The following is a 21,770-nucleotide window of genomic DNA, read 5'->3' on the forward strand; positions in this document are numbered from 1 at the left end:
TTTATAAGCGATGGAAAACAATTACCGGAAATGAATATGGTAGTTTAAAGGCATAATCCAGACGTAAAAACCCTTACAATGAAGGTACAAGTCATAATTAAAATTATAAAAATATCCGCTAAAGATGGTCACTTTTAATGATTGTGGACAATGGCAGCACTTCACAATAATCAAAGGCCCGGGCACATCGACAACCCTACCCCCTCCGAAAAAATCGAATCAAATTAAAAGGAGAGAAAGGAGAGAAAATGAAAGGCTATGTGTGGGCGTGTGGGTCGGAGGACGATAAAAGAAGATGATAGAACCCCTTTTACAACCTCCCCTTAGCGGTTGTGTGAGTGAGACCGATGCACCCCTTGATATTAGTGTCCCCTCTATACTAACATTGACATAAAAACATACACTACTCATTTCACGTTAACTCGAACATTAATAGACATGCATACTTTTTAAAATCTTATAGCAAGTTGGAAATGGCATGCTGTAGGGGAAAAGGTCTGAGAGACATGATCGCAAACACTTTCAAGAAATCAGCTTTAAGGCTTAATATGGGCAATTCCACTGCCCTATCGTATCGTTTATAGAAACCAGTTTATGATTATGTAATAATGTCATTGTCATGTTTAAACATTCCAATATTTGGCACAGGCTATTGAAATTGCCAGAGTTTAATTGTTGAAAGTCTTTGTGATCGTTTTTAAGCTTTACATGTTTATTCACTAGTAAGTATCCCGTTGTTGTTGTTGTTGTTTATACTCCATGAGCGTGATTTTTGATGTTACATGTATATGTATTACATTATCTTACAATGCCGATGCAGTTCATGTACAGTTCCAGCGGACGATAAAATTGGGGCTAAATGTACAATAGTTGGACACGAAAATACCTTTAACATTATTCTGTCATCAGGAGATCAATCTTTAATCCAAGGAAATGAGTATCTCATTGTCCGGATGTTCCTTGTGAATTTTGGAGCAGCTGTATGTTCCGATATTTAAGAAAATGTTATTTTCTCATGCTTGTACAAGTTTCCTTTTATTGTCGATTTAACCTGCACTATTACTCATTTACATAAATGACGAAATTTCTCTTCATTTATCTTTCTCTTTCCAACTCTCTTCATCTGTTATCATTAATTCTTTATTGCAACCAAAACCTAAGGTTGGATTCTAAATACAAATCTTAAATCTAAGATCTAAGATCTTTTGAGGTCATATTGTGCTTCCTTTCTGACTCCCTATCTCTTTCTACTTTATTAAACACCAATCTTTTCCCTCTCTTCTGCTCACTAAATTTTCTCCTCTTCCTATAGAGCCAAACAAAAACTCTCAATTTCTTGCAAAATCGCTTTCAGTAACCTCATCTCTCTGTCATTTTATTTGGATATATCATAATGCTTCCAAGTTTCAAGTTTATTTGTTTCACATTTCACAAACAAGAATTCACATAATTGACAATATTAGAACATACTATGAAATATACTAAAAGTGTCACATTATATAATTACTTCTTTGAAAAGACGTCGAAATTAATTGTAATGAAAAGAAGGTTATACAGGGTGAAATGTGAGGAACCTATTGAAAAGCTCAACTTGTAGATTATAGGTTCCCGTAAACAAAACTAACATTTGAATGAAGTGGTTGTAACGGTGAAGGACGTAACAATATTGATAGATGGGCAAGAAGGCCTTGACATGAGATGATATACAACGTGAACAAGCAAAAATAGCAAAAAAAAAGCAAATACAGGAAACAAATTAATTTGTTACCAATTTGTTACCTCGATATAAAACGTAATTTTGATTAAATAAATTTATCTTGGTTAAAATGAAGGCGATATTGGTATAGAGGATATAATAATACAATCATATAAAAAACATACTTCACACCTCAATGATATCATGTCTAGAATAATTTTTTTAATTTTGTTGAAATATATGCAAAAGATTAAAATAACAATACATTCAAACTCCAAGCTCTACGTGGAATATCGTGCAATCCGCATACCTCCCTAGTTTATATCGTGAAATATCAAAACAAAAGAATTTGATTCAAACAAAAAATCCCTAAACTGAATGAATCTATTCATTAAGAGGACACTTTTTTTTTTGGTCTCGAAATTTTAAAATTTGACATTTTGCTCCGTTTGGGGGGGGGGGGGGGGATAAGGTCATTATTTTAGGCATAACAAAATTTAAAAAAAACACAAGGGGGGGGGGGGTTGCTCTAAAATACACATATACAAAAAACTGAAGGGGGGGGGGGTAACCTGTACAGTAAGCAAATATTAACCGACTACGAAGGTAATGGTATAGAGATATCGACTGCTACGACTGTGATGGCAGCGGAATCAACTTTCCCTTGAGCGTATAAAAACAGCCAGTCCTCTCTCGTAGCAGTCGATATCTCTATACCATTACCTTCGTAGTCGGTTAATATTTGCTTACTGTACAGAAGTACTATCACACCCCTAACTCACAGCTCAAGTGATGGTCAATCTATCATTGATCATGTGACCTCGTTTAGACCAATCAGATTGCAAGATTCTTAGTATTGGGGATATAATAAAGAATAATAATAAGAAGAAAACTTATAATAAAAAGTGACCATTTGTAATGCGCCATGTCGGTCAAAATGGCACATACGTCTATCAAGTTTATTTTTAACATACTTCATGACATAATTTTGCAATAATGTAATTGAAACATCACTTTTAACATTAAAGCAAGGTAACATACGCTTAATACATATACAAGTATATTGTTGTTTATAGCCAATACAATGTATATTATAGTAATGAAAGAAACTTTTTTTTTAAGGGTAGGTTTTATGACTATCTGTTTCTGTAAGGATGTCGCAAGCACATAACTGTGATACAGGAGCAATCCAGGGAGACAACTCCCAGAGAGATTCGCCTCTCACTCCTGTCGTACTTTGGGCATCTCTAAATGTCACTTCTACCTAAAGAACTAGTGTTGCGTCACCGTTAGTTGTCACATTGCGTTTACTTTGTATGGCGGGTTTGACTTCACGTAATGTCACGTCTGATATTAATCAGGATTTAAGAACTAGGTTTGATGACTAGTTCATAATTATCATGATACGAAAAAAGAGGGGGTGAATACACGTTGGATGCTGAAACATTTGAGTTGGGCATTTCTGATATGAATGAGTCCCAGTATTCAGTTTTATATGCTTGTTGCACAAGAGGCGTCATTAGTGACGTACAGGCGCGTACACATGGGGGGGGGGGGGGTTAACCTTTTGGTATTTTTGTGTTCCCCCCCCCCCCCCCCATCCCTCCTAACCCCCCCCCCCCTTTGATTTTTTTTGTTTTTTTTGTTTGTTAATTATTTAAAAAAAAAAAAAAAAAAAAAAAATTATTCCCATGGCTGACCCCCCAACGGAGCCAAATGTCAAATTTTCAAATTTCGAGACCAAAAAAAAAAAGCAAAAAACGTGTCCTCTTACACCCCCCCCCCCGCTGTTGTTGTTGTTGTTGGGTTTTAAGGCTGTTCGATCTGAACAAAAATTATTTCCGCCTACAAGCTATACTATTCTTCGAATTATTCATCTATGATGATTAGATGGCGCTGTTTTTTTTTCTTTGGCTCAAATATTGATTCAGTCATTTCAGTGTTACATTTTTCATCAATATTGCTCCTCGAATGGTCGCCACTGAGTTTCACAGCTTCTTTTCGTTGGTTGTAACCGTTAAATCGATGGTGCGGGCAATAGTTTAGGTATCGACCGTGAACAGGGTGTGAGTATTAATAAACGTTAACTGTGCAGTGCTAAACTATACTTTTCCCTTCCTTCCTCCTCAAGAGACATAGAAGGCGAACATGAAATGATATAAATACTAAATAAAAATTAGCGTATAGGCCTATATATATATAATAAAAGAATAAATAAATACAGTTGGCTCTTTACATCACTTTGGAAAAGCTATTATAACTCAACAGCTACAATGAGTGATATCTACCTGTCGCTTTTATAAAAGCCACCAGAGCGTGCAGATGATCTTCTTTCCCCAATAAATTATGTTCACTTCTATATATCATTATACAGAAGATAAAATGGGTTGTATATTATGCGACAAAGTTTGTATATTTTGCAGCTCTATACTATACATTTTGTTATCCTTTTCTATTGCTATATGTAAAACCATAGGATACATGTATGATTTACAAGTACCGTAGACTAGGTCAGAGACGTGGGCTCTTGGAGCAGCATAATGAAAATCCACGCTTTCGAATTGTTGTGTTGGAGGAAGATGTTGAGGATATCCTGGAAGGCTCATAAATCAAATGATTTTGTCAAGAACCGAATTGGAGCAAAGGTCATCATATGCCAGAACATAGATAAGAACAAGTTGCAGTATTTCGGACACGTTTCTAAGAAAGAAGGTGACAACCTGGAGAAGTATATTACCGAAGGTCATGTTGAGGGTCGACGACAACGTGGTAGGCCAAAAGTTTGATGGGCTGACGGAATAAAAGAGTTTACTGGCATGAACAATACGGTCACAAATGGTCAGTCATGACTCGTAGGACGACGACGAGACTAGGTTGAGCAATATAACCTTTTAAAGGGCAATCCAACCTTTTAGCTTTATAATAAGTTGATATGTATACAAGCAGAAAATTAAGAGATACAGAAATGGTGAAAGCTTGAGATAAATCGGACCAATAAAAAGGAAGTTATGAATGTTTGAAATATGAGACGACTAAAGCTATGCAAAGCTCAAATTGGCAATTTGGTCAGTGGATTGTAATGTAGTCACTGGCAACTCTCCCATATGTCATGTACAAACATATGATTAATTTCTTTTTTTCTCAAAAGTGCCTTCTCCCTTCGAGCACTACTCAATTATTTGTATGCAAGGCATATTTGTATAGGTCCTCTAAAAAGAAAATACACGGCTGAGTCATACCTGTGTGTTGGAACACATGGCAAAGTTGTCCAATCCTTCATCTCAGTAATATAAGCAATTCTTATTTTTATTCGATTTTGTTTAAACTTTCACCATTCAGAAAAAATGGTATAAAAAAAAAATACAACGTAAAAACCAAAAACTTTTGCAATTTGGAAAGAGAAGCAAGTTTAATGTCAAGAAATGTTATGCAAATTACACAAAATTCAGTGATCGGTGAGTCTTGATTGAGTCATTTTGTGGCATGAAACTCTTAGGAATCCGAACCACTAGTGAATTTTGCGAAAACACATACGCACGACAGGTTCTGGTTTTACAATTTTGAGTTCAGATTATGATGTATGAAATCACTTTTCAACAAATCTCTCAGAGAAATATATCATTGGAATGTACAGGTACATGATGATCTGCAATATTAGTTAGAACAATCCCCAGAGATCTAGCGGGAAAAGAAAACATGGATTTTACGTCAGACTTGCTGTGGCTAATGTCTTCTCATGACTAGGCTGCACATGTATTTACAATTTTACAATTCTTATCATATTATTTGGTTGTGAGCATTGTCCTTTGTGACTTTATTTCTAATTGTATTGAAATGTTTTAATATGCCTTATATGTATAAATACATTATTATTTCCAATGTACTTTTGAAATGATGTTAGTGTAGCATTGTTTTTTGTTGTGATTGACTGATCCAGTTAATTTTATAATTTTTATGAAACTGAGAGTTACTCTAGAAAGGCAAATGATTTTTTATTATCAGTGTTCAAGATGATGTTATTTCAAATTCATCATTTTATTATCACGCCGCATTGAGCTTGTCCTTACCCCCAGAATGATCTGTTAATTGTATTACATTATATACTTTAAAGTGCATTCTGAATGCCTTTTTCTCTTTTGTAACAGGAAGCTTTCCTTAAATGTTTTTGTTTTAATGTTGTTATTTACAGTACTAGTAATTGTAGGTGCTTTAGAATCAGAAAGATGACATCTTATTTGGAGATAGAAGGGCATTAACCCATTGTAAAAAGAATATGAGTTGATACCCTCCTTGCTCTAAACAGGAGAATTATTTTGCCTCTTTGTTGAAATGAAAATAATATTATGCAAATTGTCTTGTGTCACATCTTTTTCTGATGGAGAAAGTTGATTTTGCCAATTCATCTGATTTATGCAAATAAACTAATCGTAGACTGTTTTACATGACATGATAGAGCTGCGTGTAAATCTTTAAACCTCATAACTGTTCTCAAGCAGCGTGTTTCCACAGAAAACATCGACACGGTATTTTCCGTGTCAACGTGTCATACCGTGTCATACCGGGTCAGTTTTCCTGTGGAAACACAAGCGTGTCGGGTCGAGTCGACGAGATGCGGATTATCAGATCCACCTCTGGGAGGTGGATCTTGACGTGTCGACCCCAAAGAACTCCCTGTAAAATCTCTGTGGAAACACACAGCGACAAACCGTGTCTGGCGGAGCATCAGAGCGCGCGAAGCCCCAATCACCACTGCAGCGTGATTGGTTGAAAAATACTCTGAAATACGCGTATACAATAATATGTTTATATACGCGCTGTACGTAACAATGAAAAATGTACGTCACAATAGAATAGCGTGGAATCCTGTGTAGATCTGAATCCACGATCGAGGTCAAAGGTTGAATCTTGACTTCCGATTAACGCGGCATTTTCCTGACTTGGAACACGGAATCGGGGCGAATCGGAATGCTGCGCTCTGTGGAAACAGATTGGTTTAATACCGTGTCGCCGCGACACGGTATTTCAATCGGAAAAGATAATCCGGGTTCCACTTTTTTTCTGTGGAAACACGCTGAAGGACACCCTCTCGGGCTGGAGAAAGAAAGAGAGCGAGAGAGAGAGGAGAATGGAGGGGTGACGGGGGCTGGATAAAGAAAGAGTGGAGGGAGGGAGACAATACGCACACGCACACACAGGGCCCTACATTGGTTGTGTGTCTCTGTATCTCCCCATCACTCTCACTCTCACACTCAAACACACGCACCCGCCCATACTCACACACACGCACGCACGCACACGCGGACACTGACACACACACGCGCTCTCTCTTTTCATCCTTTCTTCCTAGCCTGTATCCCTCTAGTACAGTGTGAATGCAATAAATAAATCAGCTCCCTCCTAGCCCTTACCATTCTCTTTTATTTCGATTCTGTATCACTTATTTTCCCGCTTCCCTCTCTGTCTATACAACTCATTTTGCTCTCTCGTTTACACGCGCACCCACACGCAACTACACAGTTCATATTTATCCACTCCACTTTACAGTTAAGCCCGTCACACACTACACATTGTCCTGCGATCCGATTTGTGTAGAAAGTGTGGTTAGATATGATGGAAATCTAAACAACCATGCACTATCCTCCTGATTTAGGGTCTAAATAAAAGAATAGTAACAGTCGGAATCTTGGTGCATTTCACTCTTCTAGTCACAATATAAGCCGAATCGGCTTCATAAATCGTAAATTTCAGAAAATTTGATTTTTTATCAAATGACTAAGTGAAGATTTCACATGTTTAAATGTTAATATAAAACGATATCATGATTCTTTTCAAAATCGAATCGTAGTCAGATCTTGTATTGTGCGCCGGGCTTTTATACTTAAATTATAACCATGATTCGAATTGACAACGATTGACACTTTGAGAGAGAAATTGGAAATAGACATAAATATCTCAACTTTGGATTCTTCTTCATTGAGGACCCGAAATGACATTTTAATAGTAATTTCAAATTTGCTGAAAAACCCAATTAGCTGCAAATCGCGAGTTACGTCACAACATTCGCAAGATAAGCAATATGATAATTTTTAACATTTACTTATTTATTCATACTTGCACAGCTGTCATAAAGTGCAGTCCTGTAACATAAAACTTATAAAAACTCATAAAAATTTATAAAGAAATATATTACACTTATGTGAACATCATCCCAAAAATAGATGCACTTTGATTTTGTAACTTAACTTGCTATAACGATATAAAAAACGTATGAATGTGAAAACTTTTACAGCATCGTTCTATTTTGTTCGTACTTCTACTATATCGTACTTACCCACAACTGCTTTATTGTACAACCAGGCGCGTACGCAGACGGGGGGGGGGGGGAGGGGGTGGGGGATTACTCCCCTCAATTAAAAAAAAATGTGTGGGTATCGCAGGATATACCCATAACTCCTCACTTTTCAAGTGTTGTAAAAAAAGAAAAAAAAAAAAAAAAAAAAATTGTGCTTAAGGATGAGGAAAAAAACTGACCTCGACCCCCCCCCGGCCCCCCCCCCCCCACTGAACGAAATATCGATCGGCATAATTTTCCAATTTTCGGGACAAAAAAATATGTGCTCTTAAGACCCCTCCCGCTTATTCAACGGCCGGCAGAGTCGTTGCGAAATTTTTGGTCAAAAACTGGACTCCAAAAAAAAAAAAGTGCTCTTACCCCCCCCCCCCCCCCCCCCGCTTATTCAGCGGCCGGCTGAGTCTTTGCGAAACTTTCGGCGCGATTTTCAAATTTTAACCCCCCCCCCCCTTTGAAAAAAAATCCTGCGTACGCTACTGTGTACAACCCATGCTAGATATAAGCTGTAAAATAAGTAATTTTTAAAAGAGTCGTTTGAAAAATTGTAAGAAATAAATAGGAAATAGGTCTTCTTCTAGTTTCTAATATGTTTATACACTTCTGAAGTATACAATAATATTAAACTTAAATATGATGATATCAGTGATTAAATACGTACCGGAACATCTGATTTAAAACACGATTGCAGCTACTTTTGAAAAACTAACTCAGGGGCGATTTCAATGGCTTGTTGTATTAACGTCAGAAGTAAACAATTAAGAAATAAATATTTCAGAGGCAAACATTCAAAGGAAAATATGTTAGAAGAAAAATTGTCAGCGGAAAATTGTCAGAGGTAAAAATGTCAGATGTAAAAGTGTCAGAGTTAAAAACTTCAGAGGTTATAATGTCAGAGGTAAAAATATAAAAACAAAAGCATGTTACAGGTTAAATATTGGTAATGGTTGTATGTTAGGCTTATTGAGAAAGAATAACGGAGGATTCTCTACAGTAATTATTTCAGCGCTGCTTTAATTTTGTCTTTTTTTAACTTTTACATATAGCTCCGTTTAGTCTCATTTGACAACGCCCCCTATCGTCAGAGCCAGCAGCCTGATACGTTAGCCAATGGACTTTTACAACAAAAAATTCGTTAAAAATTCATTTTTTGTTTAAACGAAAAGCACATCCACCCCGACGTACGTTATCACTAGCTCTTTCATTGGAACCCTCATGTCTCATTGACTTTTGAAAGTTCACCGACCGTAATTTCGCAAGCTCGCCATTGCCTATATAACACATGTACAACAAGTCGAACTTTGGACTCAATTTACCACGCGATTGTAAGGTTATAAGTCAAGCACACGAAGGATAAGAAGCATGAATTACCATAGATCAGTTCTGATTTGTTCATTATGTCCATTTCATCCATCCCCCACCTTAATTTTTCCATTTAGTAGAGGCAAGCATTTTGCCGAGGTAAGCAAAAACATGAATATTCATGAACGGTCAGACAATACAGCCTTTTAGTACGTAACGTATAGTGGGCCGTATCGCTCTTGGAAGTGTAAAATGGCCGCCGCGCGTGCGAGCCCACTTCAAGCGTTATCACGGGCGGGAATAGGCGATGATCCGTAAAGGAGGTAGAGGTCAGTGGTTTGTGCTAGCAATGTTCCAGCGAGCGAAAATGAGACAACCGGAGCAATATGATTTACCTTTCGGCCCAAAATTAAGATTTTTTTGCCCGATTATTGCCGAGGGGAGACGGGGGCTACTTCCGTAAAGTCCGTATTAAAAGCCTCTTACACGCACAAACAAAAAAATAGTTATCGGCCCAAAACTCCTCCTCCGCATCACTTGGGGAGGAGGAGGGGCACGTTTCTCTGGTGCCCCCTGAATCCACCACTGGCATTTCTGATCGATTTGGATTACCAAATTTGAGTTTAAATAAACCTATTTTGTTGACAGATTTTACTCTTATTTAAGATATCACGACTTTGACAGATTGTCATTTCTTGAGCAATAAGCTAAATGTAATTAGTACCAACATTGTAAAACCCAACGGTGAGAGTTATGTATTAAACATTCATTCATGCACCTATGGCAACATAATTGTATGGAACACTGTTGGAATTATTCTTCACAAGACAGCAAACAAACGGTATACATGAATTAAATCTATTAATTTGGCGATGATTTTTCCAAAATGCACGAAGCGGGACTACTCCATTGGTATAAGATCTGTGGATATTTGGGGTCATTATTACCATTACGAACTGGTCTGTTTTGCGGAGTTGGTTAGAATTAAATACATCTTTTTCCCTCAAAGAAATACATAACACAGAAACCATGAAGTTCCCTGTTTAAGAATTAATTATACAATTATTCTGTAAAAGTCATCTGGTGGGCATCACAATCTGTCGGGTTTTCGATTTTTTTCCGACGACGCAAGTACACAACGGCCAGGACGATGATTACGACAACAACGAGAACGATCGTCGATATCACCAGCGGTATCCACACATCAGGCTTGACAGGAGATTCTATAGAAAGAGAGTAAAGAATTAACATATATTGTTAAAAGATATAGCACAAGTTTGAATAAATAGCTGCATTAAGTATTTAATTCAACGCCTGGGTGGAGAGTGACAAATATAGACCAATTTCTTGCCAAAGGACATTAGTGACGTGGCGGGACTCGAACCGCGGACCTTGTGATCGACAGTCCGGCGACGTATCCACTCATCCACAATCACAATCACACGGTGAACATTTATTCGATTTCCATTCTTCACCATGAGAGTAGACATTTCCAACATTATTACAAGGCAGCAGTGAGTTCGAATTAGAGGGACCCATGTACGAGATTGGTGGTCCAGATATGTATTTACAAAACAAATCATTTTACGCAGTGGCAGGTTATTTGTCTGTTTTTCTTTTGAAGAGGGAGAGTGGAGCACAAGCGCTCCGTGCCAAGTATTACAAACAGTCTGACATACGTTAAGTCTCACATCAAAAAGTGTGTCACCCCCTTGTAATGTTCTTGAGCACATTCATGTACCAGGTCTCAGAAGACACTTCAAAATGTGGTTATTAAGGGGGGGGGGGGGTGGGGTTGTCAGTTATATTCCTAATTGCGCCCTCAGGTGACCTGCCTGTGCTGATTTTACGTACCATCAGGTTTGTCTACGGTACTGCACTTCTCTTCAGAGATCGTGGTAGACGTGCAACCGATGAGTGATGAGTTATCAGGAAGTCCTGAGAGTTCAAAGCCACGATCATGCTCCGTTTGGTAGTCGCTGTCCATGTCGAATCTAACACAGATATAGAAGGCACTGCCACAAGCAACAGCAGGGTCTGCACTGCCGAAATCAACAGCGAACGCCGGTATCTCGCCTTTCACGTACTGCTGTGACCTCTGCGTATCATCTAGAATCTGTTCTTTATAGTCATATCTGAGGAGTATATATATTTACTAAACCTGGGTGGAAAGAGGCAAATGTAGAGTAACAATGTCTTACCAACTAACATTTGTTCCGCGGCGTGATTTTAAACGCGAACAGTCTGGTGACGTATTAACTATATAATGTCTTGTATTCGCTTTTCACATTTCAAGGAACTAAGTTCTTGAGAACTTTTCGAATTTGTTGAGGTTCTATATTTTATAAAAAAACCTTTTCCGTCATTCTTGGTCGCTGCCGGGTAAGTTTGATGATTTTAGGCATACAGTTAACTCTCATTGGGCATTGCTATCTCATATGAGTTTAATTTTTCCAATAACAGACAAACTTTGAAGTATTAATGTTGTCGGCATATCTTACCTCTTGCCAGTGTTAGTCTCATCAAGGGCTACCCAGGCACTAAGTTTCCACAGATTTATCCCTGTAACATTTGTAGTGTGCTGGCTTTCATGGATGGTGATCAAGACTCGAAGGTGGAATTGGTCTCCACGTGCCATGACAAACGGTGACACTCTCCTCACCCTTACATCTTGGATAAATAGGATGGAAGAGAGAGAGAAAGAGAGAGAGAGAGAAGGAATAATGACGAAGTGATTTAAGGAGGTTATGCGATACTTGGCTACCAAAAGAATAGGCAAGTAAAAAGTGCACTGCGTGCCGTTTTCCAAAAATAAACCATTCGGAATTGGAAATAAAATAGGCCTACATGTTAATATCATATAATTATGTATGTTAATTATACGTAAATATAAGCATGGTATATGTAGAAGGGGAATGCAAGAACCTCCAATTTCCCAAAGCCCCCCCCCCCCCCCCAAAAAAAATCTTCTGGAACCGCTCTTGATATTTTTGTTTAAAGGTACAAGTTTTATCGTGTCACATAACAAAATAGGAAAACCATTACGCCACCCGTCAATTCTTATTCGGGAGGCGATGTAGTATTTATTTATATACCTTACTTAAGAAATCCAGCCATCTGCTTGGTCGAAATTGGAGTCGTGATTTTAGCCATTCCCATTTTTTTGCTGCGATCCCATTGATTTACGTGTAAAAAATGTTTTTGAGCGAGCGCAGACACCATAAAGTGCTTTTTGTCTGCGATTCCCAACTGATCGAAAATTTCAGTCCTTTTTCCGGCAAAGATAAACAGACAGTGTCTCGGATTTTCCGAGATGTTTTAACCAATCTTTACTCAATAAAAGGATAAGGTAAGAATTCTTCGTAGATTTTGTTTCAATTTGGCATATATAAGACATATCGACTGCTTTAATATTCGAGGTCTGGCTGATTTTATATGCTCTCGGGAACTCACGCAGACCCTGCCATGACCCATCGGCGTCGGCGCAACAAAAACTGGAAGTTCACATTCGGGCGATAAACTTACGCCCCCCCCCCCCCACTGTCAACATTAATATACATCTCTAGTTTAGAGTCAGGAGGCGAAATATTTCAATCCCTCATAATAATGTGTTACCTTGCCTAGATTACATTTGCCCCGGGCGCCGTTCGACAAATTGGTCTTTGAATTTTCGTGCGATATTTTGGGCATCGTAGGACCAGGGAGACATGCCCTGGTAGGACGCTACCGGCTACGATGTTTGTGTTTACATTATCTACGAGCATCGTGCCACTTTTCGTATTAGCCCTCGGAGGCAGGCCGGGGCAAACTCGTACAGAGGCTGCATGCTCGGAGAATGTAGGGAAGTCGTGAAAGTTCAGTGCAGTTACCGTGCAGTCTCCGCAGCCTCCGCACGGAAATCGTAAGGAGCCCGTGCAGAAGTTGCGGGGATAAGGCGCGGTGACCGCGCAGCCGCCCTGCCGTTTTGAACCTTTTTTTTGCCCCCATGTTCACCGAAAATCGTGCGTTTGCTAAACGATCAGCGCCAGGCCTCCGCGCGATGCCCGTGCGGGATTATGCATTCCAACGACATGTCTACGGGCTACGAACGAATCAAAATTGTAGAGGTCGCGGAGCCGTGAATCCGTGAGAAAATCTCACGGTCGCCTCCTGCCTCCACACGGAGGCCGCAAGGGAAAAGGGTTACGGGCAGGATACTCAGTAGTCTAATCGCAGGCCAAATGTAAACTAGGCTTAAAAACTTCAGGATATATCTTACGATATGGGCAGGATAGACAGCATTCGCCTTCAAGTCTCACAGGCCTGTTGCAATCAGGATCGGGGCATTCCTTTGTAGTACACGCAGCTGTTCCGTTGTTACAAGTACATTGTGTGCACGGATCTCGTTGCCAGACATCTTCGTGCAAATGTTTTCCTCCCGTATCCACACAAGGATATATGTGTCGGCCTAAAACAGTTAGAGTATAATGACATCGTTAGCTATTTCCTACCGGGTCAATAAACTATAGTTTTTGAGCGAGCGCAGAGGCAACGATCGAAAAAGGGACAATTTTCCGAGAGTTTTAACCAATCTTTACTCAATAAAAGGATAAGGTAAGAATTCTTCGTAGATTTTTGTCAATTTGGCATATATAAGACATATCGACTGCTTAATATTCGAGGTCTGGCTGATTTTATAGCTCTCGGGAACTCACGCAGACCCTGCCATGACCCATCGGCGTCGGCGCAACAAAAAACTGGAAGTTCACATTCGGGCGATTAACTTTACGCCCCCCCCCCCCCCACTGTCAACATTAATATACATCTCTAGTTTAGAGTCAGGAGGCGAAATATTTCAATCCCTCATAATAATGTGTTACCTTGCCTAGATACATTTGCCCCGGGCGCCGTTCAACAATTGGTCTTTGAATTTTCGTGCGATATTTTGGGCATCGTAGGACCAGGGAGACATGCCCTGGTAGGACGCTACCGGCTACGATGTTTGTGTTTACATTATCTACGAGCATCGTGCCACTTTTCGTATTAGCCCTCGGAGGCAGGCCGGGGCAAACTCGTACAGAGGCTGCATGCTCGGAGAATGTAGGGAAGTCGAGAAAGTTCAGTGCAGTTACCGTGCAGTCTCCGCAGCCTCCGCACGGAAATCGTAAGGAGCCCGTGCAGAAGTTGCGGGGATAAGGCGCGGTGACCGCGCAGCCGCCCTGCCGTTTTGAAACTTTTTTTTGCCCCCATGTTCACCGAAAATCGTGTGTTTGCTAAACGATCAGCGCCAGGCCTCCGCGCGATGCCCGTGCGGGATTATGCATTCCACCTACGACATGTCTACGGGCTACGAAATAACGAATCAAAATTGTAGAGGTCGCGGAGCCGTGAATCCGTGAGAAAATCTCACGGTCGCCTCCTGCCTCCACACGGAGGCCGCAAGGGAAAAGGGTTACGGGCAGGATACTCAGTAGACTAATCGCAGGCCAAATGTAAACTAGGCTTAAAAACTTCAGGATATATCTTACGATATGGGCAGGATAGACAGCATTCGCCTTCAAGTCTCACAGGCTGTTGCAATCAGGATCGGGGCATTCCTTTGTAGTACACGCAGCTGTTCCGTTTTAAAGTACAAGTTCAGTGTGGCACGGATCTCGTTGCCAGACATCTTCGTGCAAATGTTTTCCTCCCGTATCCACACAAGGATATATGTGTCGCGCCTAAAAAAGTTAGAGTATAATGACATCGTTAGCTATTTCCTACCGGGTCAATAAACTATAGTTTTTGAGAGAGAGAGAGAGAGAAGGAGGGGGGGGGGGGGATCCAGACCGGAAGTTAAGGACAGAACTCAGAAAGCAGACGAGGGTTAATCGGAGTACAGTCTAGACTGATTCCGATGCATATTTTAGGAGAGCCTTTTTTTAAAATCGAATTTAAATCTCTGAAGGTGAAAAAAAAATCGACATATTTATAAATGATAATGGTAAAACACAAACATGGAAGATTGTAAATAAAAAAAACAATGGTATATTGGGATATCATGAAAGCCAGATAAAAGGACTCATTGCGAATGAACCCTTGTTGCGCTCATTAAAGATAAACTTGAGTTCTGGAAAAAAGAAAATGAATTTTCACAGAATCTAACGAAACTTACACTGAATGTTCAAGATTACAAATAAATGTCATGTGCCAAACAATTTTGGAAGAAAATGTATATGGTGAGTAATGAGCATAGAAAGATAAGTAAATCAGGTAGTACTAGCCCCGACACCATGGTGTTGTTTCCATATACATCTATCTGTGTAAGTGATTGTTACTTTACCAAGACTCTGCCAAATTTATGATGATTTTGATGACTCTAGAACCTTGCATTACACACCATTACTTACATGCTTTATGATTAACTTTTCTGATCCATTCCACACCTTTTCTTTCACAATGCAATCGCGTTACCAGTACTCAAGTTTATCTTTAACAATGTATGGCGTAACTCCAGGGAGACATACCCACCAATCATATGGGGGGGGGGGGGGGACGGAGAGGGGATGTGGAAATATGAAAAGGGGATGTTAGAACACATTGAACTATAAGCGGCTCTAGGGAGCGGGGTGAGCCTTTGGGGCTTAAGCCTCCAAAGTGTAGAAAATAAGTGCAAGAATCTCATGCCTCCACCACAGTAGGCTATCCCCTCCCCAAATTATGAGGTCGAACGGCTAATGCCCATACATAATCATTGATTGTATATAACTAACTAAATATCTAAAAACATTGGTGTTCTTTGTAAATTACGTATATTTCTGCCTGAAAAAGTATTGTTGATGTTGTATAATTGTTTAATTTTGCCTTACTTACATTACTGTAATATCACCTTGGTCGGTGTGGGAACAACTAAATTAGAACCTCTCTATAAACTTCAAAAGAAAGCTTTAAGAATATGTACCAATTCCCATTATCAAACTCATTCACGTCCTCTGTTTTTTCGCCTAAGAACACTCGATATTTATGATATACATACAATTAAAAGTACCATTATGATGTATGATGTTTATAATAATTATGTACCTAAAAGAGTTTGTCAAATGTTAATCCTTAATAAATCAGTTCAATCATATAATACTCGTTCCTGTATCAAATATCATTATATAAAGGTCTCTACCCAGTTAATGCTTTACTCTTTTAGACATATATGGTCCCCGTATTTGGAACGATTTAACTGATAAGCCAACAGTATGCACAACTATATCATCCTTTAAAGTTCTATTGAAGAGACAGTAATGGTCTCTTCTTATTTCCCTTAACTCTTTCTTTTAACTCGTTCTACCTTGCAATGTACCATGCTTTGTGTGTGTGTGTATGGTGTGTGTGTTCATCGGTGTGTATCTATAATGTGTAGTATCTTATTTATATATCGTTATTGTCGTAGTAACGTGTACAACCATGTAATCTCGTTATTTATTATTTATGTCAGGGGACTATTATACTTACAAGTTTTTCAAACTTCCTTTTTAGTCTCCAGTTTCTTAACTCAAAAATTGTCATATTATGATTGTTTCATGTTACTTGTGTATATATATTATGTTAAGGTTTTATGATTGAAATAAATGAACTGAACTGAACTGAACTAATCAATGTTAACATTGTTAGGTCCGACCATTTTACCCATCCGATAAACCTTGTGTCCCCCACCCCTTCCCTGTAAGTCGCCCTTTACCCGGGCCCCCATAGTTTGGCCTACTTCCTACCATTACATAATGAAGTGCAGCCAATCATCGGTGCAGAGCTGGCTGGGTTATATAAAGATATAAATATAGACGAGTAGGAATGAAGATGTTAGACAAGAGCGCCAGGGAAATAAGGATTTTGTTGTGCCAATCCCCTCCCGATAAACTTGGAAACCCCAAATTTGTTACAAAGTAATAGTTGAAGAGTCCCGGAATCAGGCAAAATATAGCAGATTTAAGTGAATTTAATACTGCTTCCGGGGCTATTCAGCCCACCCAATAATCTGTGTATCCCCCTCCCCGTCGTTCCCTGCCAGTCGCCCCTTCAACTTTAGCCCCCATAGCTAGGCCTACTTCTTACCAGTACATAGTGAAGTGCAGCCAATCAACGGTGTAGACCTTATGGGGAAACTTCTAAAATGGAAAGGAAGACCATCGTATGTTACTGCATTTCTTCCACGTTTCAGCTCAACACAGACGTTGGCCTCGCCGCAGTTTAAAGACGGAGCAACGAAGGTATACACGACGTCCAGGAAGATGAGTTTTTTATTTTTTTTTATGTACCTCTGCGATGCCTGATCAACATTGAGAACTTGCTCGGTGAAACCTATCCTGGTGTGACTGAGAATGACCAAAGTGAATGCAAAATGAACAATTCACATACTGACTAGTATTACTGGTATATGACCTGGTTGTATGCATCTACTGGCTTGATTTGAGCGGGGATCACAGTGATTAACTTTGAATTTCCCATCCCAGGCTCAGGTAACGCCGAACCATCCGACAATTAACAAATAATCAAATAAATAAACGAATAATAATTAATATGTAAATGAATAGATAGATAAATAGATGAATAAATAGATGAATTAACTAATGATTTAATCAATAATGAAAGTTATTAACGAATTCAATAAATAAACTAACTAAAAAATACACTTCTCTAGCAAATGCAATGATAATAACGCGACAAGAATGGCCTTCATTCCCGAGTTTCTGTACTGACAACGCGATTCAAATCGGGTTTTATTAATACAAATAAAACTAGACATATAATATTTGTTTGGAACAAGTATAGGTGGGCTGGTCAACTAAAATTCGAGACAAAATAGAGCATAAATAAGCGAGATACTGCTTTAAAATTCTTAAAAAACAATACCATGTAGATTCATGACGTGAACGAAATTCACCTTCTATAGGCATAACACGCAATTTAAAAACTTTCTTATATGTGCCCTTTAATCGAAATTTTCACTCTGATGACGTCATCAAAATGAAAAATGGTGATTGTTGAGCTTGTAGAAATTTATCTTAACTACAACATATCGAAATTTGGAAGAAAATTGATCAATATTTACAGAGGTACAATCAATTTCCCATAAATATGCTGATGTCATAATATGCAAATTCCTGTTTTTAGGTCAAAGGCCATTATGATGATGTCTAAATATTTTTAATAGCCAAATGAGACATTAAATCATATTTCCGACTCATTCTCTATCAAAATATGAAAAAAGATTGGGGGTCCAGTTCCATCCCAAAGAGCTATAATAGAATTTCTATAGGCATGTTTTTGCCCATATATGCTATGTATTACAAGAGCTCGCGCGCACGGACATTTATCTTGAATGGACGCTCATCTTGTTATGAATGGTCATAAAGAGATAAACATTATATCAAATTGTTCGAAAAAATATGAGAAATATCATAATAGAAAAAAAATAGCGATTCTTTGTTGTGTAATGGTGTTACGCGCGTAAACGCGCCCGCATGCGCGTGTGCGCGATTTTTTATAAAATGCTTAAAATGACCTGAAACGTATGCAAAATAAATTTGAGACGATTTTGAGCATTTACAAATTTTGCGCACGCACTGACGCACGGACATACGCGCACGCGCGCGTTTTTTGACCTGAAATTGACCGGACTGATATTGACCTTGATCATGATAAATATGATTGAAAAATCACTTTTGGTTATGATATGATCAAGAGTTTATTTTCAGAAAACTTCACAAAATGGCGCCTAGATCACGTCATCAGTCAAGGTCAAGGTTGAAAACTTTGCTGTGCTTTGTTCATATGCCTATACAATATGTGTGACAAATTTTAAGACATTTGATTTTGCCATTTTCAAATTATTTTGAACACAAAAAAGTGGGTCGAAATAAGAAAAATAAATAAATAATAATAAATAAAGGCGATTTTAACAAAAATATAAGGTGGTCTGTATTAGATACAGCCCACCTGAAAAGTATGATACATGATTGTAGTCCAAAGAGTAAAGATAACATGTTTACAATATAGAATGATGAATAACATATATAAATAAACGTAAATATTAAACATCTACAAAACAGATCGTAGAATAAAGGCCTACGTACAAAACTGGGGAATATCGAATACGAATATTAATAGAAATACAAATAATAATAATAATAATAATAATAATATAATAATAATAATAATAATAATAATAATAATAATAATAATAATAATAATAATAATAATAATAACAATGATAATAATAATAATAATAATAAAAAAAAAATAAAAAAAATAATAACAATAATAATACTAGACATTTGTAATGCGCCTTGTCTGTCAAAATTAATACTCCTGGTGCAGTTGTGAGAAAATTGCATGATTGAAGGGCATACGTCTATTAATTAATTCAAGAAGGTAGGCAAGATACACATAAGTTTAAGTTTAACTTACTTCGGGACTAAATTTTGCAATAATATAATAAAAAATTGATTTGAATATGTAAGATAACATACGCTTAAGTTATGAATTGAAACACATGGGAGATACTGTTGTAAAAAGCAAAACAAAAAGTACATTACGGTAATAAAAGAAACTTTTTTTTTAGCGCAGGTTATGACTCTTCATCTATGTTTTTTATAAGGAGATCGTATTCACATACCTGTGAGTAGTGTTTACAGGAGCAATCCAGGCAGACAGCTCCCAGAGAGATTCACCTCTCAGTCCTGACGTGTCTTGGGCATTTATAAATTTGACTTCTACCGCAAGAACTATTGTTGCGTCAGCGTTATTCGTCACATTGCGTTGACTTTGAATGGTAGGGCTGACATTAAGCACTGCCAGGTCTGATATGAATCAAGATTTAAGAAATGGACTTGATGACTAGTCATAATATCATAATACAAAAAAAAGAGGGGGAAAGAAGGGGGGGGGGGGGGGGTGAATAAACGTTGGATGCTCAAACATTTGATTTCTCGTGTCTGATATAACATATACGCAGCACTTCGGGAAAAAAAGATGACGCAATCTTGAAAAAGAGAGGCCAACAAAGTTAAGAGAAGATAGCAGAAAATTAGGGGAGAAAGGGGGGTTAGAGAGTATCACAAAGGGAAATAGCGATAATTTCGTATCCCCCCCCCCCGGATCAACCTGGAAACCCCAAATTTGTAAGACAGTAAAAGTTGAATAGGCCGGTTTCAGGCAAACTAGCAAATTTAAATCAATTAAAAATCCTGCTGCCATTTTGGAGTTTGTTGTATGTATTGTAGTAGTGAATTTACGACACAGTCCTACAAAGGTTTGGTCATATGAGAGGGCGGGTGGGAGTGGGGGGGGGGGGACTCTCAGAAGACTTACTGTACGGACAGGTAAAGCAGCATCTTCCTGGCAGTTTAAGGGGTTCAACGCAGAATGCCGGTTGACAAGGTTCAATTACGCATGTTGAAGTGCTGTTATCACACGAACAGGTTGTGCATTCGTCAACGTGCCACACTTCGGAGTGAAGATACGACACTCCACGATAAAAACAAGGTAAAGGGGGATCGCCGGATGAGAGGCTGACTGAAAATGCTGATGGAAAATAAAATATGAATTGAAATAGATCCATCGAAATGTATCAAAATCATGGGAAAAGTCTTATTATGGTAATCATGGGGAGGGTTATTTTTAAGCTGACCAAGTTTTAACGGTCTAATCTATATAAATTGATCAAATTTTTCAATGATTGGAGTACTCTCCAAGTACTCTACCACAAAAATGTTCATTCATTGAAATGTAAGAAATAACAAGAAAAACGAGAGGAAAGTTGTGTACACAGATGCTCTTTAGCAATACGAAGTTTCTAATGTCCGAAATAAAAAATGAAGGAATCAATAATAGAGCAAAGTATTGTTACCTTTTCTTTTTCCAAAACAGAATAATTCGGTAAAAGTGTTCAATTCAATTCAATACTGGTATTATGTTGACAATTACCCCCCCCCCCCCGAAATTTACCGACACCCTTTTCATTAAAGGGGAAGTCTACGCTTAATTATCTTCGGGGTAATTGTCCTAGGGGGTAATTTTTCGGGGGTAATTGTTCTTGGGGTGGGGGGGGGGGGGGTCATTGTCCCGCTGGTAATTGTCAGGGGGTAATTATCCGAGAACCAATTGAACTTATTACAAAGGTGGTATTACCTATTAAGATTGGTGAAACCAAGTAATGGATAATTAAATGGACCGCCTACATTATACTCAATAGGGTCATCTTTGTGTCACTACACCCCCCCCCCCTCATCATGATAAATCGATTAAACTGCATTTTGGCCATTGATTTGGGGGAGTTGTTGGCATTTTGGAAAGAAAAACAAATTGCTTGAGAGTTGAGTATTCATTTTCGTTCAAACGGAGTGAATAACGCAAAAGCTTTGATTTACCCGATTGATCGGTCATGCAGTCGAGGAATTGTTTGTCCAACTATTT

The 21,770-nt window shown here is 38.5% G+C and overlaps 1 protein-coding gene and 1 long non-coding RNA gene across 3 annotated transcripts; both read right to left on the minus strand.

Annotated features, from left to right (window-relative positions):
• Positions 1-9,506: 9,506 nt before the first annotated feature.
• Positions 9,507-14,878, minus strand: LOC105436751. 2 transcript variants are annotated; one of them, XM_030985058.1, is made up of 4 exons: positions 14,855-14,878; positions 11,849-12,017; positions 11,202-11,482; positions 9,507-10,570 (listed from the first exon to the last, which is right to left on the minus strand). In XM_030985058.1, exons 2-4 carry the CDS (start codon positions 11,983-11,985, stop codon positions 10,410-10,412), a joined length of 579 nt encoding a protein of 192 aa, XP_030840918.1. In that variant the 5' UTR covers positions 11,986-12,017; positions 14,855-14,878; the 3' UTR covers positions 9,507-10,409. The 2 variants fall into 2 exon arrangements, with proteins under 2 accessions (XP_030840918.1, XP_030840919.1); XM_030985059.1 differs by lacking the exon at positions 14,855-14,878 and adding an exon at positions 13,606-13,789.
• A 2,721-nt stretch (positions 14,879-17,599) lies between these two features.
• Positions 17,600-20,139, minus strand: LOC115923764. Its single transcript, XR_004064074.1, has 2 exons — positions 19,972-20,139; positions 17,600-17,668 (listed from the first exon to the last, which is right to left on the minus strand). It is a non-coding gene; the product is annotated as an uncharacterized LOC115923764 (long non-coding RNA).
• Between the last annotated feature and the right edge of the window lie 1,631 nt (positions 20,140-21,770).

This window comes from Strongylocentrotus purpuratus, unplaced genomic scaffold (genome assembly GCF_000002235.5).
Source record: "Strongylocentrotus purpuratus isolate Spur 01 unplaced genomic scaffold, Spur_5.0 spur5_scaffold_14, whole genome shotgun sequence".
NCBI classification, from domain to species: Eukaryota; Metazoa; Echinodermata; class Echinoidea; order Camarodonta; family Strongylocentrotidae; genus Strongylocentrotus; species Strongylocentrotus purpuratus.